The 17460-nt window shown below is 37.5% G+C and overlaps 2 protein-coding genes across 5 annotated transcripts in view; both read right to left on the bottom strand.

The window, feature by feature from the left end:
• Positions 1 to 652, bottom strand: part of kif3a (kinesin family member 3A) — a 28446-nt gene extending 27794 nt beyond the window's left edge. Inside the window, exon 1 of one of the 2 annotated variants that reach the window (XM_065266545.2) lies at positions 483 to 652. In XM_065266545.2, the coding sequence (XP_065122617.1) occupies positions 483 to 488 (6 nt within the window). In that variant the 5' untranslated portion in view covers positions 489 to 652. The remainder of the gene's footprint in view (positions 1 to 482) is intronic. The other variant, XM_065266544.2, reaches the window with a different exon arrangement.
• A 1053-nt stretch (positions 653 to 1705) lies between these two features.
• On the bottom strand, positions 1706 to 17023 carry sh3rf2 (SH3 domain containing ring finger 2). Of its 3 annotated transcripts, none has more exons than XM_065266568.2 (11): positions 16905 to 17023; positions 15893 to 16281; positions 13938 to 14204; positions 12853 to 12948; positions 10275 to 10538; positions 5411 to 5532; positions 5112 to 5282; positions 4302 to 4543; positions 2902 to 3188; positions 2527 to 2792; positions 1706 to 2294 (listed from the first exon to the last, which is right to left on the bottom strand). In XM_065266568.2, the coding sequence occupies exons 2-11, from the start codon at positions 16256 to 16258 to the stop codon at positions 2114 to 2116; spliced, it is 2262 nt and encodes a 753-aa protein (XP_065122640.1). In that variant the 5' UTR covers positions 16259 to 16281; positions 16905 to 17023; the 3' UTR covers positions 1706 to 2113. The 3 variants fall into 3 exon arrangements, with proteins under 3 accessions (XP_065122640.1, XP_065122641.1, XP_065122642.1); XM_065266569.2 differs by lacking the exon at positions 16905 to 17023 and adding an exon at positions 16404 to 16536; XM_065266570.2 differs by lacking the exon at positions 13938 to 14204.
• Positions 17024 to 17460: the final 437 nt, after the last annotated feature.

Genomic DNA, 17460 nt, shown 5'->3' with positions numbered 1-17460 from the left:
GAACGCATCAATATGAATGGGTGGATGGGAACGCGACGCTGTTGCTAAGCAGCAGATATGACCGCTCGGCCTGTAACAAGCTAACAGCTAATTAAATCAAAATAACGTCTCATTTTGACCAATATAACATAACTAATTATCTTATTCGGGTTGTTAAGTGATTGTTAGCAACCCTATCATGAAATGGACTCGTTAAGGGATCGTAATATCGTTAAAAACAGCTGTAATGCTAATCGGCTAAGTTAGCTCGATGTGCACAGAGTCACTTTGGACATTTAACAGACAAAATCGCAGCATAACAGTACAATGTACAAAATGTATAATACGGCCCTAATGAAAATGTACTGGAAAACGCTGTCAAATAACAGTCCAGTGAATATTTGCATGCGATTCCGGTTGCAAAGCAATGGAATGATGGGAAGGTGGGGCATAACAACACACTCATTACATGCGCTAATAAATAGATAAGATTACAATCTTACCGGCATTTTCAGATCTGGATAAGTGGGTCTTATATAAAGTTAAATAAAGGAATATTGGCTCGTGCAGTTGTAATCGATGAGATCATTCGGGAAGATGTTTTCCACCAGCACACGAGCCCATCCCAAACTGTACAAGACTGTGTTTACTGGACATGCGCGCCAGCACGCGCCTATGATTTCATCTGTAAATTAACATATTTATGAAAATCCATGCTTTAATAGCTTAAAAATACAGCATTCGTGTAAAACATACGTTTTTTAAGTTTATCATATGTTGAATCATAGGATTTTCCTCTTTATGTCCTCACTTACTAAAATTAACCATGTTTTTTTGTGGTAAAATTGTAGTAACAATGGTTTTTTGGTGTATTGCTTACTATCAGCAAAACCATGGTTTTACTACAGTAACCATGCTGTAAATATAGTTTTTGAAAACCATTCTTGTCAAAACCATGGTTATGTTGTGGTAACCATGGTTTTACTATAGTAACCATATTTTTTTTAACTGTGGTAAAACCATGGTTAATTTTCTTAGGGCTATTAAGTGTACCTTACAAAAATGAACCATGTTTTCTGAGGTAAAAGTGAAGTAACCATGTTTTTTTTTTTGGTTTGTTGATTACTATTAGCAAGACCATGGTTTTACTACACTAACCAACTAGTTTTTAAAAGTAAATTTGTAGTAACCAATGTTTTTACTACGGTTACCATGTTTTTTTAACTGTAGTAAAACCATAGTTAATTTTCATAATGGCAATCAATTATTTTGAATTGAGTGTTGCATGCTCATTTAATAGTTAAAAATGATAAAAGCATGTCTGATCCCATCAATTCACAATTGTAAGGCAAAAGATTGAAAATTTGGAGCAATGTGTAGTACACATGCTCACAGTGCACAAAATTAAAGAGTTGCTGGAGTCTTTTAGCTCATTATTGCAATTGTTAATTTAATAATTTTACAAATTTCAAAAATAAATTAACTAAAATCGCAGAAACTGAGAACAAGATTTCCATTTTTAGTACAGACCTGCTATGAGGTTTTACACAACATAATAATTCCACATACTGCATTGGGACGACAGAAATTCGTCATATTTTCTCACAGGTCACATTATCTGTCTTACCCCTCAACATCATTCAAAAGTGCAAACAGTGATTCATCATACAAGAAGGCACAATCATCTTGTCAGAGCTGGCAAATGATGAAGGAAAACTTCAACAAATTTAAGGGGAAAGTGTGTCAGGTGGGTGTGTATGTGAGACAATGTGATAGTCTGAATACACATAAGGCCAAACACAGAGTCTGACTATATTACAGCAGAAGTACAACATTACTCATCAATCATTTACAAAATTCAACACATCCTCAGAATCATACCCCACTATTTTATTTCAATAAATATTTTGGGTAATTGTATTATGCTCTAAGCTACTAAAAATAGTAGTACTTGTATATTTAAATACACTTCACAGAATTCACAGTCCTGTCTTTCAAATCCAGCACAGATAATTCTGTCTAGGCCTGCCTTTAGGTAAACAGGATTTTGCTGTTTTTAGTTTATTACATAACCGGCTAAAATGGTGCGCCTCTAAACACATCACTGGCCATTTAAAGAAACTCTGTGGTGCACTCAAAAGACTTTGTCCAGAATTTCCAATATGCTGTTGTGGAAAAGGCCAGTTTTTCCGCTGATCTCTTGGGTTATGAGAACCCTTCCATCTGGACGATGTCTTTGAATAACCACTATTTCCCCTTCCGTCAACGTGAGCTCAGCATCCGTCTTAGCATTATACCCCTTCATTATCCTGTATCTGGAGATAACATTATTAGATAGTCAGATGGCAGGAAATATTACACTATCCAGTATTCTGCGAATTAACACAGGAAATGTTTTTCTGATAAAAAAAAACAGTTAGTCACTTTTTTATTACATATCTGTCAATATCTGCTACTAAGTTTTAGATGAGCATAAAATAGCAAATCAGATAATCAAATCAGATACTGCAATACTTCCTTTTTAAGGCGTGTTTCAAAAACTCTCACCTATTACTGCTGGATTGGTTGTTTATTAGTACTGGTTTCATATTTAGTGAGAGGAAGTCCATAGCTGCATGATCTTGTCCTGTGCTCTTTTTGGGTGTTTTTGAATCTTTAAGAACTAAAGTACTTCCGTCCCGACCCAAAATGGCTGAGGGATTCCAGTGATCTAAGCCTGAAATGCCAGACTGAGAATTGGGAACCATATGAGTTATTTTTGATGTTGCCTGAGTAGTGCCTTGAGCCTCCCGAAACCGCACCGATTTCATTGGCTGAAACAAAAAAAGTCACGATCACATTTAAAATGAGGCTGATATGATCTAAAAATAAGTGGAAGAATGTCAAACATGACTCCTAATACAGTAGCAGGAGATATTTTACCTTCTCTAAAGTGTGCTTATGAGGATCTGGTTTAACCAGAATAGACTGAGGGGCCGTAGCGGCATCTCTCTGAACAGGATTCCTGTTTCCTGTTTGATATCCACCACTGGAGGGTGCTGTTGCTTCACATGTCCAATGCTGGGTCTTGATTGGGTTTGAGAACAAACCATTTCTCTTTTTAGGGAGAACAGGGGAACGGCCTAAAGTATAGATCTGTCCCAGATCCTGAGGAGGGGGGTGCAGACTTTGCATGGGAATTGAAGGGTAGCTTCCATAGTGAGGCAACCCTAAACAACAGGCCAAGCATAAGAGTAAACACATATGCCAGTTACAACACTTTTATCAGACAAATAGTATTTTAAATACATTTAATTTCAAACTACATTAAAAGCTAAAACATATTTTACTACAGTTACAAGTTGTGCCCTATGGCTTAAAAAACGTGACTTTTATTTTTTTTAAATTTAAGTACTTGTAATAGTATATCTATATCTAATTATTATTTTAAAGGGTAGTTTTAACTGTTCAAGAATGACATGTTTACGTTATTTTTATTAATACTACTGTGTGTCAATCAAAATATATAAAATAAAAATAATTAAATAGAAAACCCTAGTCTTTGTATTTTACATGCTGACAAAAGTATACAAAGTGTGTATATGAGGAGCTCAGATGCAAAAGCTCCATCAAAAATGAGATATTATTATAAATCTGATATTATCTCAATGCTCTCAGCATCTATTATACATCCATCAAATACTATCGCTATAAATCCACTTAATCCCGTCCTCAGGCCATTTTTTAAAAAAAATTGTTGGCAAAATCCATTAAAAGGGACATTCCACTTTTTTTGAAAATATGCAAATTTTCCAGCTCCCCTAGAGTTATAAGCTATTGAAAGTTACCTAGCAGACTATTTTCGGGCACTGCGTAATATCATTGCACCTGCTGCAGCCATGTTACGGTAGCAAAGTCCTTATTACACCAGAATGAGAGTATAGTCCTAGCCATATCAGCCTAGAAAAGCACAACTTTAAATTTTCTGTCGGTCTTAGTACACGATGTAACTGCAGAAGAGTCAAGTTTTAAATAGGAAAAATATTAAAACTCTTTGGTTATTTTTTAGCGCGATGCTAATGGTCTAATCAGATTCAATGGATTATGCTAAGCTATCCTAAAGAGATTGACTGAATGGATTCCAAAACTGTAAAAATCAAATGTTTAACTCAAGGGGAGCATATTTTAAAAAAGTGGAGTGTCCCTTTAAGAGTCTTATAAAAAAATTAAAACATGTCAGGGTTTTGCATCTTCATATATAAAAACACTAACAAAACGGCCACATTATGCTCATCATATCCCCGTAAATTAAACAGGGCGTGGTATAGCTTGTTGTTTCTCACCTCTGTGTGAAGTGTGGAGGGTGCGTCTTACTGTGGTCCACCCCTGCTTCCCGCCCTGCTGCTGTGATCTCCCGGGCCCGGCGGATGACATCACAGTCATTGTAGCTGAAGGGGCGTCACCGTTTACTTTGTCTAGGGCCAGGACAACAGCCTGGGGCTTGTGTGGGGTGTGTCTTTTTGTTGGAGCTGCACTTGAATTAGGAATTGCCGGTTTGGTTTGTTCAAGAAACCTTGCGGATGTTCTGAGAGAAAGTGATGGCATTACTGTAACTTTGATATTCAAGAAAACAGGACTGCATTTCTAAAAATACATTTTTTTTAAATAGCACAGAGGAACCTTTGTATTATCTCTAATAATCTGACTAACAGACAACTACTAAACTGGTCCTAAAATGAGACTACATGTTAGGATGTCATTGCATTAAATCATCTATGGGCGTACGGTGGAGCATAAACATTGGACGGTGGAGCATAAACATTGGACCCAACCCTGCATTTAACTCAAATTACCACAATAAATGACACTATTCTTTAAACTTTTTTTCAAGTAAATACTAGTTTACAATGCTGACATTTGCTGTTTTTTCCTGCACTGCATGTTTGACCTGTAGGGTAAAGTTCACACATGTGCCCTATCAGAGTAACCACAGGTGTAGTTAATCACATTACCTATAGATTACGAAAACTTTACACCCAAAAACGATACTATTTTGTCCTCAGTTTGAGCAGTACACCTAATGTTCCATTTCAAACCAAACAAACTACAATCAGTGACATCTATAAATCACATTTGCTAAAAAACCTCCTCACCTGAGCACAGGCGTGACATAATTGGCCGGCAGGATGCCTACTTTTCCTGTCCTGAGAGACAGTCCACGCAGCCAGCCCTCTTTGAATTTCCCATAAACCCCCACCATTTCACCCTTCCTTAATTCCAGTTCCTCTGCACGATGGGGCGTGTAGGGATACAGTGCTGCACACCTGAACACAACCGCACATACCATCAGGTTAAGACATAGACATACAGTTATCATTTTGTGATCAATTCAGTATCTGTGTGGCACAGAGACTGAATTTATTTGAAATATAAATAATGCAACGGCACTTACACGCTGATGGAGAGCTGCTGGGTGGCAGACATCTTGCTTTCAGAGGGTATGGGGGGGATCTGAGGGTTAATGAGTGCCATGGTGATGGTGGGTGGACTTTCACCGTTCATTTTCCTCTCTCTCTGTAATAGTGAGAAAATAACTGGTAATTTTCTTGTCTCCTGACACAAAAAACAGCACGTAATCCACCAAATACTAGTGACTGGAAACACTATATTTGCTTTGTTAAACTCCCAACGTACACATTTAGAGTCTGTTGTCTTCTGACACTGAACTCTATGTTGTATCCTAATATTACTTGTTTTATTACTTGTATAATTAAAATATAAAAACTAAAACAGGTCCTTTGTTGGCAGAATTTATTAAAGGTGTAATGTGTATTCTTAGCGGCATCTAGTGGTAAGATTGCGGATTGCAATCAACCTCAATTTCAAAACGCAATGAGAGGCTTTCGTAGCTGCCATAAGACAAACATGTCATCATCCAAGACAATGTATTGATGAAATGCACTCTGTAGAGCAGTTTGTCTGTTTAGGGCTACTGTAGAAACATGACACCGACTTCCATGTAGGGGTACCTGCGATGTATGCAGATCAATACGGCTCATTCTAAGGTAATAACTATGTAAATGCCTTGTTGATGCTAGAGGTCAGAGGAGAATGGGCCGACTGATTTAAGCTGATAGAAGAGCAACTTTGACTAAAATAACCACTTGTTACAACCGAGGTATGCAGCAAAGCATTTGTGAAGCCACAACACGTACAACCTTGAGGCGGATGGGCTACAACAGCAGAAGACCCCACTGGGTACCACTCATCTCCACTACAAATAGGAAAAAGAGGCTACAATTTGCACGAGCTCACCAAAATTGGACAGTTGAAGACTGTGGTCTGATGAGTCTTGATTTTTGTTGAGACATTTAAATGGTAGAGTCAGAATTTGGCGAGAACATGGATCCATCATGCCTTGTTTCCACTGGTGTCATGGTGTGTGAGATGTTTTCTTGGCACACTTTAGGCCCCTTAGTGCCAATTGGGCATTGTTTAAATGCCACGGCCTAGCTGAGCATTGTTTCTGACCATGTGCATCCCTTTATGACCACCATATACCCATCCCCTGATGGCTACTTCCAGCAGGATAATGCACTATGTCACAAAGCTTGAATCATTTAAAACTGGTTTCTTGAACATGACAATGAGTTCACTGTACTTAAATGGCCCCCACAGTCACCAGATATCAACCCAATAGAGCATATTTGGGATGTGGTGTAACGGGAGCTTCGTGCCCTGGATGTGCATCCCATAAATCTCCATCAACTGCAAGATGCTATCCTATCAATATGGGCCAACATTTCTAAAGAATGCTTTCAGCACCTTGTCGAATCAATGCCATGTAGAATTAAGGCAGTTCTGAAGGTGAAAGGAAGTCAGACACAGTATTAGTATGGTGTTCCTTATAATCCTTTAGGTGAGGGTAAATATATATGATAGATAGATAGATAGATAGATAGATAGATAGATAGATAGATAGATAGATAGATAGATAGATAGATAGATATAGTATAAGTTCAATTATATTAACATAATTATACAGTATAACTTGTATTATCACACAAAACAGTTATATAATAATTTTTACCTTCAAATTTACCTTCAAACTTTTATTGTTTTATATTTTCGTGATGTTCTGCCCCACTTTTTATATTGTGCAACTGTAGTGACTAATAATTGTGACTCAAATATATATTGACTAATATAGGTCATGAAGTAGTATCTAAATATAAGCAAATACACAATCATTTCCATCTTTAAAAACACCTAAAAGCAAAAAGCAATTACATTTTGACAGGTTTCGAGGTTATTGTATGAGTTATTTTAGTAGTGCTCTTACGTAGTAGCTCATAAAAAAATCTCTGACATCAGACAAGAGCTGACTTAAACAGAAAACTGATTGAAACGTTTTCCTGGGGTCTTATAACAAACCACTAAGGGGTTTAGAAAAGACATCATGGGAAAAGTGAGTCAGTCTTGCTCTTTAAACTAAATTCCAATTTAATATTCGAGCATTATGACTAAAGACCAATCCGCACGTCCTAACACTTGTCTAATAGAGAAAAGATGACTAAGGTTTAGCTGAATACAATTTAAAGAGTTTTACACAACTGCATTATTTTGATACTTTGTGGGTTAAGGTGTTTACATGCCACGCGAAATCGGCGTAATGAGCAAAAAACTACCTGTTCCGATCGGTTTTTGCTTACGCTGTTTATGGGCTTTCCCCGATTAAAGAAAACCGCTTTACGTGTTTACATGACCCCACGTGTTATCAGTTTATTAAGCATAATCGGCGTAAGACTGTGCATGTAAACGCACTCATTGTCTTAGATGATGGCATGTTTGGCTTATGGCAGCTACCATAGCCTCTCATTGCGTTTCGAAATTGAGGTTGATTGCAATTGGCACTAAATGCCACTAAAAATACACATTACACCTTTAATGAATTCTGCCAACAAAGGACCCGTCCCAAAAATGCGCACTTCATGTGGACTTTCGGTCTCGTGGCCTTAAAGGAGCATTTCACCCATAGAAACATGAATCTTTATTGAAAGTGCGTCATATTTGTAGTCGAAATGTTACATACATTTCAAATTTGGTGCCTATTTGACAGAAAAAAGGGGTGTTTGTAGTCTCACTCCTTCAACAAAGATATTGGACTTCCTTCTTTCAATGATGCAAAATGATGATTTTACATCATTGAAAGACGGAAGTGCAACACTGAAATCTGTATTTCTCCTGTCTCAGTGGCAACTGTGGGAATGATGCAGACCATTCAAAAACATGACTGGGGTTCTAACTGTAAAAAGCTTAATGCAAATGGGTGAAGTGTCCCTTTAAATTGCACGTGCTCGTTTAGTCTATTAGTGTGTACGGTGTCCCATCTGTCATTTTTACACTCCAAAGTGTGCTCATCAGCGCCCCCGGAATGTCCGGCATGTGCCATTTGGGACAGGGCCAAAGCCATATTTCTGATTGGCCTGAGGCCAGCATTAAGTAGATTTGAAAGAAGCGAAAGTATTTGATGAACGTTGCCAAGATCATACGGTTAATATCATTATCTAATTTCTGTTGGCGGTAGAGTTTAACAGGTTTTGCTTCTGAGCTACTCATATGTTAGCCAGGATCCTCACTGATGTCAAACCTGGTGAAACCCGGCTATTGAAGGAATTCACCCTCACAATTGCTTGGATTATTTTAATGATGCTTTTATGATATTTTTTGTCATTTTTAGAGCCTGACAGCTCCAATACCCATTTAATGACATAGCAAAGTCAAGCACAGATGGACGGCAAAAAATTATTTGTTTTGTTTACAAATATCTAAAAACATAGGATATGGGAGATACACTTAATTGAGATATTTATTATTGTTTTCTGAAGAAATTATTAAAATTAGCTCTTAAAAAAAAACAATGGGGTAATAAAGATAAAACTGAATTAAAGGGACAGTTCACCAGAATATAAAATATTTTGTTGTCATTTACTAACCTTCATTTTATCTCTAAGTTTTTGTACTTTTTCTTGTTTTAAACAAACTCAATTTTTTTAAGAAAACAAGTCTATCATAAAAAAAGAAAATACAGGAAAGTACAGGAAAAGAGCTGAAAATGAAAGAAAAACAGGAAAAATAGTTCAGACATCTGGTTATGATGAAACAATAGCGAATAACACATGCAATGACGATTTCGAAACACAATGTTTGCCATGGATCTGGTTCAAGCAGGCATGATTTTGTTGCTTTTCTATGCAAAGAGAATCAGCAAAAAAAAACAATGGCTCATCAAACCAAAACACAGAAATCTAACTCATAAACTCTTTATCATGCAACACCCACTCAAGCCAAATCACAACACTGCATAAAGAAAACACATGCATGACTAACTAGTCACATGTCTCTAGGCAGTATCTTGATTTTTTAATATTTGTACTGAAAACAAGACAAACATTCTAAACAACAAATATTTTTTTTTGCATTGCAACTGCCGGTGTTATACAGAGAAAACCTAGACATACAGTTCTGGTAGTAATAAAGAGATTGCATAAATGATGATGTCATTTTCCTTTGAGTGAACTATAGCTTTAAAGATTTTCCTGTCGTTCAGCAAGACAATGCTGAGTCAGAACAGTGGGCATATTTCCTGACTTATAAAACACAACTAATGCAAATATCCGGTGTAAAATAGCCCTGGGCGGATCATATTGTGAAACCAAATTACTCTTCCCTCCTTCAGGTGATGTTTCCCTCGCCTTCTAGTGACCCAGCTGATGGAAGGAGGAGAGAGAGTCACTGCTTACTGAAGGGGAATGAGCGTTTCAACCAGATGAGAGAAAAGTGTTATGTAACCCATATGAGTCATGAGCTTCTAAGCGACAACAGAGAATGGGGCATTTTTAGCTCTGGAGCTACCAACTCTCTCTCTCTCTCTCAAGCAGAAAACAATCTTATGGACAGAATACTATTATATTATTAAAAAAGGCAAGAAAATGCAGGAAAAATAGTTGTTTTCAACAATGATTTCTAAAAAACACAATGTTTGCCATGGATCTGGTAGTCGAAAACAAACACCCCTTCCAAGTTTCAAAACATCTTCCCGTATTGGATAAGATTCAAGTATGCATGCTTTTGTTGCTTTTCTATGCAATGAGAATCAGCAGAAACAAACAAAGTCTCATCGAACCAAAACACAGAAATCTAACTCATTAACTCTTTATCATGCCAAATCACAACATTGCTAAAAAAACAAACTAGTCGCATGCATTGGCAGAAAACAAGCAATTATTTTTTTATATAAACAAAAGAGTTTTCACCTTAGGCACGTGCCTGCGAGAGCTCCTCAGTTGAGTCTTGTAGGAGGCGGGCTGAGCGCTCGAGCTGAAGTGAGGTGGCCGCTGGCTTTGGTGTGGATGGTTCACGTTGTTCAGTAGACTGACATTCGGAGGCCTGGCTGACTCTCCGGAGATCCGCCCGTAGACGCGAGCATCCGCGTTAACCCAACCGCCGATCCGTGGATGTGATTCTACTGAATCTCTCCTTCTGCGTTTTTCCAGTAACTCGTGCGCAGCTGGATTTGGCTACAGCGGGGAGACACAAAGCTTGTTAAAAGGATCAGAGATTTCTCTGCCTAAACCGCTTCACCTGCTGCGTCTCTGACTGCGAGTTTCGTCAGTAAGCAGCAAAGTGGCAGTTCGGAGCTTTAAATCCCACCTGCTGCGCCAAACTTCCCCTTCTATCCTAAGTGAAAGTGGCAGCCGTGGCTGCTGGTCTGAGGAGCAGAGTGCTGCACATGTGGGCAGGAATGACACACCCTCCCTCTTTCCCGTCATGTGCTGCTCCGCCACCAAAGTAAAAGAAAGCATTACCGTTTCTTCACGCCTGGATGCCAGGCTGGCGCAGTGTCTGAGAGGGAGGCTGGATGTTTTATCTGGTACAATACAGCACAAAATATTCCTATCCGAAGTTTAATTATCCAACTGCAAGTGGCAGAACAATGCACATGTGAGTCACTGGATTCCGGTGTGGGAAATAGCAGGAGGCTCGGTAATCACATCTGCAAGCTTATTACGCTTCATAAGTAGTTAATGATGCTGTGAGTGCTTAGAGATCGGGTCTTTTGTTTTAAATTTAACTGCGGCATTAAGGAGAAAATAGAGGATTCTTATTTTGTAATTAAAATTAAATACAGCATGCTGCAGGCTAGACTTTGTGTCTTTTGTGTCAATCCATGTGTTTGTTGTAGTCCATGAAAAGAGATTTATGTTGAAAATGATAACTCGCTACAATGTTTATTTTGGGATTTGTACCATATCGTTAACATGTACTAACACACACACACACACACACACACACACAAAAGTAAAATCGTGAATCGGATAATTGATGCCCTTTAAAGCGTAACTAAACCCCTGGTCAGAGCCTGACTCCACCCACTGGCAATATTTTAAATGCAAGAAAAGTGGGCAGATCCCAAGGAGATAGAGGGGACGAACTAAGTGTGTGGTGAGATCGTAACAAGGGCGTGGTGATCTTGAACCTGCTTACGAGTCATTTTTTGGACCCACCATCCAATAGGAAAATTCAACTGCAGTAGCCACCGTTCAACCTGAAGAGGGCAGCACTCAGACGTTTTTACACCATATATTGTAGTATTGAAACACTTTACATCCAAATGTCAAAAAACTTACTAAAATCAATGAACAGCACTAATAACGCCCCATTCTTACAGATCATTAACTAAAAAAAGTTGGTTTAGGGTTTAGTTACTCTTTAAGAGAAAACACTTTCCTGCCAATGACGAGTTTTTTCGGCAATCCATATTTCTGCTATTATCCACCAGGTGGTGCTCTTACACAACTTATAAAAATGCAAAAACAGTAAAAACTCTATGTTTTGATAATCGCTCTAAATCTGATGTCTTAACTCTTTCCCCGCCAGCATTTTTCATGATTTTTACAAAAGTTTAATGTCTTCCAGAAAATGCTCCTTTTTTAAATATATAAACATACAATATATGAAATAAAAGAACAGGCCCTCTGCTTTCAAACAAAAAATCCGTTTCATCCTACCTTCATGTGTTCTGTTTTTATAAACTCTTAAATATGTGTAGGTTTCATCAAAAACACCAAATTTTGAGCAAAAAGCTGAGATAATTCCATTTTTGTGAAGGACTTTTGATAGAGATCAGATGCAGAGCGATTTTTAAACCATACACAGACATACAGCTGTTTGCCCTAGGGCAATACTTCCGGGTTTTATAAGTTGGGGAAGAGCGCCACCTGGTGGATAATAACGGTATTGTAGATTGACAAGATACTACAATACAACTCGTCAATGGCAGGGAAAGAGTTAAAGGCGTAGTGCACAATGTTTGAAAGCCAATGTTGATATTTGAAATCACCTAAACATACACGCCCCTACCCCAATAGAATCTTGACCTTCTTATGATAGACCCGCCCCACTCATACGCAACCTGGGCAAGGATGTCGGTTAGTAGACACGCCCCTTACTGCTGATTGGCTACAAGTGTGTTTTGGTAGTCGGCCCGACTAAAAGCATTTTTCAAACATTGTGCACTCCGCCTTTAACAAAAGTCCTTTTACAAAAATGTAATTTTTTGCTCAAAATTTGGTATTTTTGAAGAAACCTACCCATATTTCAGAGGTGATAAAAGGTGAACAAATAAAGATAGGATGGAAAGTTTGTTCTTTCATTTGATATATAGTATGTTTATATATTTGAAAAAGAATACTGTATTTTCTGGAAGGCATCAAACCTTTGTGAAAATCATAAAAATGCTGGTGCTGGCTGGCAACTTTTTAAAAAACTCTGACGGGGTAAGAGTTAAAGACATTATCATGTTATAAAATGACCAGCTAGAAAAAACCTTACCTCTGTGAACTGCAAAGGAAAAATCCCAACTTTGTCTCCAAGTTTTCCCTCCACCCAGTTCTCATCCACTTGTTTAATGAGAGTAATGCTGTCTCCCTGTGGAGCAAGACAGATAAACATATATAAAGCAGGGTCTATGGGCATCCCTAAAGTGCTTTATTTGGCTTGAATTATTCATCAATCCTTTTGTGACTACAGGCCCATTACACAATAATTCAGACCCATTTGGACCATCTGCTCCCGCCCTCCAGAAAACCACTCCACAGGAATGTCCTTTAATAAAAGCTGTCCCTGAGTCACCACTGTTATATAAAGCAAGTTCTGTAAGTGCGTGCTACATTATAAAGCCCAAGGCAGGGTTTTGTACATTACTTTGCTTCGTGTATTAGAACCAAAATGTTCCAAAATTCAATTCCAAAAAGTTTGCACTCAAATCATTGTTTCAAGGGACACCACTTAAAAAAAAAAATAGGCTTGTTTTCCAGCTCCCCTAGAATGAAACTTTACAATTTTACCGTTTTGGAATCCATTCATCAGCTGATCTCCGGGTCTGGCGCTACCACTTTTAGCATAGCTTAGCACAATCTGTTGAATCTGATTAGACCATTAGCATCGCGCTAAAAAATAACCAAAGAGTTTGGATATTTTTCCTATTTAAAACTTGACTCTTCTGTAGTTACATTGTGTACTAAGACCGACGGAAAATAAAACGTTGCGATATTCTAAGCAGATATGGCTAGGAACTATACTCTCATTCTGGTGTAATAATCAAGGACTTTGCTGCCGTAACATGGCTGCAGGAGGCACAATGATATTACGCAGCACCCGAAAACATTCCGCTAGGTAATTTTTAATAGCAGGGAACTATTTTCAAGTTAAATAGGAAAAATATTGAAACTCTCTGGTTATTTTTGAGCACTATGCTAATGGTCTAATCGGATTCATTGCATTATGCTAAGCTATACTAAAAGTGCTACAACCAGACCCGAAGATCATTTATTTCTATGGGAGCTGGAAAATTAGCCTGTTTTTTATGGTGGGGTAAATACAATTAATGGAGAAGACTTTTGAGTACAAAGATTAACCTTGAAGAAGGTCAACAGATCCTTGCTATCCTCCGGGTTCAGATTGTTAGCATTAAAGTCATAAAGAGCTCTACAGAGGGCCAGAGGCTGCCGACGTTCACTGATGATCTGCACCGCACTGACCGGAACCAAACCATTGCTCTCACTGGCTTCGCCATAATACCAGTTATCATCTAGTCTCCAGCGCAGATAAATGACATCGCCTGACTTCATTGTGAGCTCCCCGGGCCCATTACCATGGAAATCATATATAGCTCGGGCCTGCACCTAAAACAGTGCAGAAAAACGTAGAAAAAGATTTTTAAAAACTGTTTCAACCCAAACGCTAACATATAGGACAATTTAAGCATTTTTCATCAAGAAATATAAACGAAACATGTTTGGTTTTCACCGAAGCTTCTAGAATATAAACTAATACTAACATTTACAATAACACAAAAATGGAAAAAGTTATAATTACAATAACACTACGTGTATGCATTCTTAATTCTTATATAGGATACATATCCACTAAACTACCAGCTTGTGGTTTTCTTGGTCCTCAAAAGCACCCAAACTTTTAAACATTGCTATTGTTTGTGGCTGCCAACGCAATGGCTTTTCAATCCAGAATCCACTGAAACTTTAAGCCATCGACCTACTTAAGTCCAACTAAGACCCAGTGTCTAGTGGAAATTGTTAAAAACACTGAGTCACTGAAAAAATGGACACAGGGAGGGCTCTTAAACGAATAGGAAAGACAAACTGTAATTATACATACATACATACATACATACATACATACATATATATTTATATACAGTACTGTGTAAAAGTCTTAGGTCACCATCAACAGACTTGTTGTTTCAGAAGTTTTAATCTCCATCCATATTTATTTTTCAATCTATTTTATTAAGATACAAACAGAAAATACAGAAAATATGTACAAAAAAAAAATTAAGGACTAAATGTCTTCTTTAGGCTTCGTCATTGTTTAGTGTGACCTCTCTTGGCACTAAACACCTCTTGAGCGTTTTTGAGCAGAATAAAGTAAAAAGACTAATTTTTTTAAATTAGAAATTAGGATTTAATTGTATTTAGGTTTAAGAGATCCTGCAGTTTCCTGCTATTGCTCAAGTGGAAGGGGAGTTTAAATCCTTGAATAGTACTAAATAGTACTGTGCAAAAGTCTTAGGCCACCATGCTACCACAAGATTTGTTGTTTTTGCAATTGTATAGTAATCATATGTATTTCTGTCTCTTTATTCGAATACAACCAGAAAATACAGAAAATGTGTATGTAGTATTAAAAACAGTATAAAAGTATAAGCTGAAGTATTTAGTGTAAACTCCCCTTCCACTTGAGCAATAGGATCTCTTAACTTAAATCCAAATTTCTGATGCTAATCGAATGACTTTAGGACTTCAGTCTCCTCAAAAAGCAGAAGATGTGTTTTGTGCCAAGAGAGTTCACACTAAATACTGACTGATGCCTAAAGAAGACATTTAGTTCTGAAATTGTTTTGTTATTAATTGTGTGTACACATTTCCTGTATTTTCTGTTTGTATCTTTAAAAATTTGAAAAATAAATATGGATGGACATTAAAACTTTGCTAAAACAACAAAGCTGGTGATGGTGGCCCACAGTCCTGTATATATTAGTTTATTAGCAGCAACATTGTTCATGTTCTGTTTTTGATTAACTGTAGCACAACCACTGACACAATGAAATAAGATACACCCTGGACAAAGTTTAAGGTTTTTTGCAGCTTCAGCACAATGTCAGCAAAACAGCAGCATTTAATAATAAAACTATATTACATCATAACCCCTAAAACAAAATAAGATCTGAAAAAAGGTCAAAGCATGTCACTAAAACACTAACAGCAACCATTAGAGAAAAAAAGTTTTTATGTCAGAGTATTTCAAATCATTACTCACGGTCTAATGCTAAAGTACATGTAGAACTTCTTACCCCATGTGTGTTCTGCCCCTCCTGGGGCAACTGAAGTCTTAAACCCTGGACGTAACTGCTTAACACGTCGTCCTGGTCTGTAGAACTCAAATATCTGACTGACCTATCCCTCGGTGTGCCCATCGAACCCTGTTCCTGCAGGCTGTCCAGAAATCTAAGCAACAGAGGGTTAGTGGGCAGCTCCTCCACTGATCCGGGAACAGCAGCTCTGCATTCGGGGCAGCACATCTGAGGAACAGACGCCTCGTGCTGCTGCAGGCATGTCTTACAGAACGTGTGCTGGCATGGCAAAACCTTCGCAGATGCCTCCAAAGATTTCATACACATGGGACATGCCAACAAGTCGAGAACAGCCAAATCCTCCATCACGCTCAATCACGAGCTTACACCTGTTACACACAATCGGCGTATTTTACATAGTTATTACTCACACCAGAAATTTGACAATAGTCACAAATACCACTTATTCACGCAATTGTGTCATTTATTTACTATTTACAAACGTATTTACTCTTTTAAATAGCTTGAGAGTTGTACTGTACTTCCGTCAACACCTGCTCGTGACGTTGCACTCCCACCTGAGAACTCCGCGTGAACAACAATCAGACATGATGAATTGTTATTTTTAGTGATTAAAGTAATCATTTAGTTATAACATACACAATTAAAGTAGATATGTTATATAACGATACGGTATGGATTATTAAAAGAACGCCTGAGTGAAGATCGGAGGAGGTAGCACGTGACTTCCTATGTGTTTATGCAGAGGTGCGAAGATGGATCCGTCTATGACGTAAAAGTACCGCGAGAGCCACTCGAAAGCTGTTATTTTAATTCGCTCTCGCGGTACTTTGATATCAGCGCCGCATGACGTTTAATACACCTTCTGGCTACGATTAACACGTTTAAGCGAGTTCGTTAAGAAAGCCTTATATATTAAAATATATAAATGATATATTGTTTATTGTAATATAAAAACACGGAGCTCATTCACAGTAAAATATCTACATACCTTGTTCTCGTAAGGATCAAAGAACAGTAGGAAGTTCTGGAAACGAAGCGAGCTGCTTCAAACTCGATTACAGCGTACAGCATGTGTCATCTGACACTTTCATTGGCTCTGAGATTTACTTAAAAAAATGGGTGAAAAGTCACAGCGGCAAAATATTTATTTTTACATTGTTCTCTTGTATAATGCATAGCATGGCAAAGAGACATTTACTTTCAGAAATGTTATAATACATATACAATGCTAACACAAACAGAGGCCAATGTATAAATGTAAAATCTAATATCTTTACAATTTAATATAAATATGAATAACAAAATAAAATTACAAACTCAAGTAAGAAACAACATGTTGCATATAAAATATAACAAATACATAAATAAATATTGCTTAAAAAGAATCATAAGATTCAAAGTACTATAAAGGAAATTCAGTATAATCATAAGCTTAAGGATAATCAGTACAATAAACAATGGCATAATTTTCAAATATTTAAGGGTGAAAATCAACACGGAAAAATGCAAAAGTATTTACAAGCTTTAATTTGCATGCTGTTTTT

This window comes from Paramisgurnus dabryanus, chromosome 16 (assembly GCF_030506205.2).
Source record: "Paramisgurnus dabryanus chromosome 16, PD_genome_1.1, whole genome shotgun sequence".
Classification (NCBI taxonomy): Eukaryota; Metazoa; Chordata; class Actinopteri; order Cypriniformes; family Cobitidae; genus Paramisgurnus; species Paramisgurnus dabryanus.
This window is presented reverse-complemented; position numbering and strand designations above follow the sequence as displayed.

What these genes read in the sequence shown, in the direction of transcription:
- sh3rf2 (XM_065266568.2), bottom strand. Translation starts at nt 16,258, where the DNA reads ATGGAGGATTTGGCTGTTCTCGACTTGTTGGCATGTCCCATGTGTATG. An exon ending in AGGGGCAGAACACACATGGG is followed by an intron (nt 14,205 to 15,892) that starts GTAAGAAGTTCT and finishes GCACTGTTTTAG; the next exon opens with GTGCAGGCCCGAGCTATATA. An exon ending in TTCCTTTGCAGTTCACAGAG is followed by an intron (nt 10,539 to 12,852) that starts GTAAGGTTTTTT and finishes TCCCCGCTGTAG; the next exon opens with CCAAATCCAGCTGCGCACGA.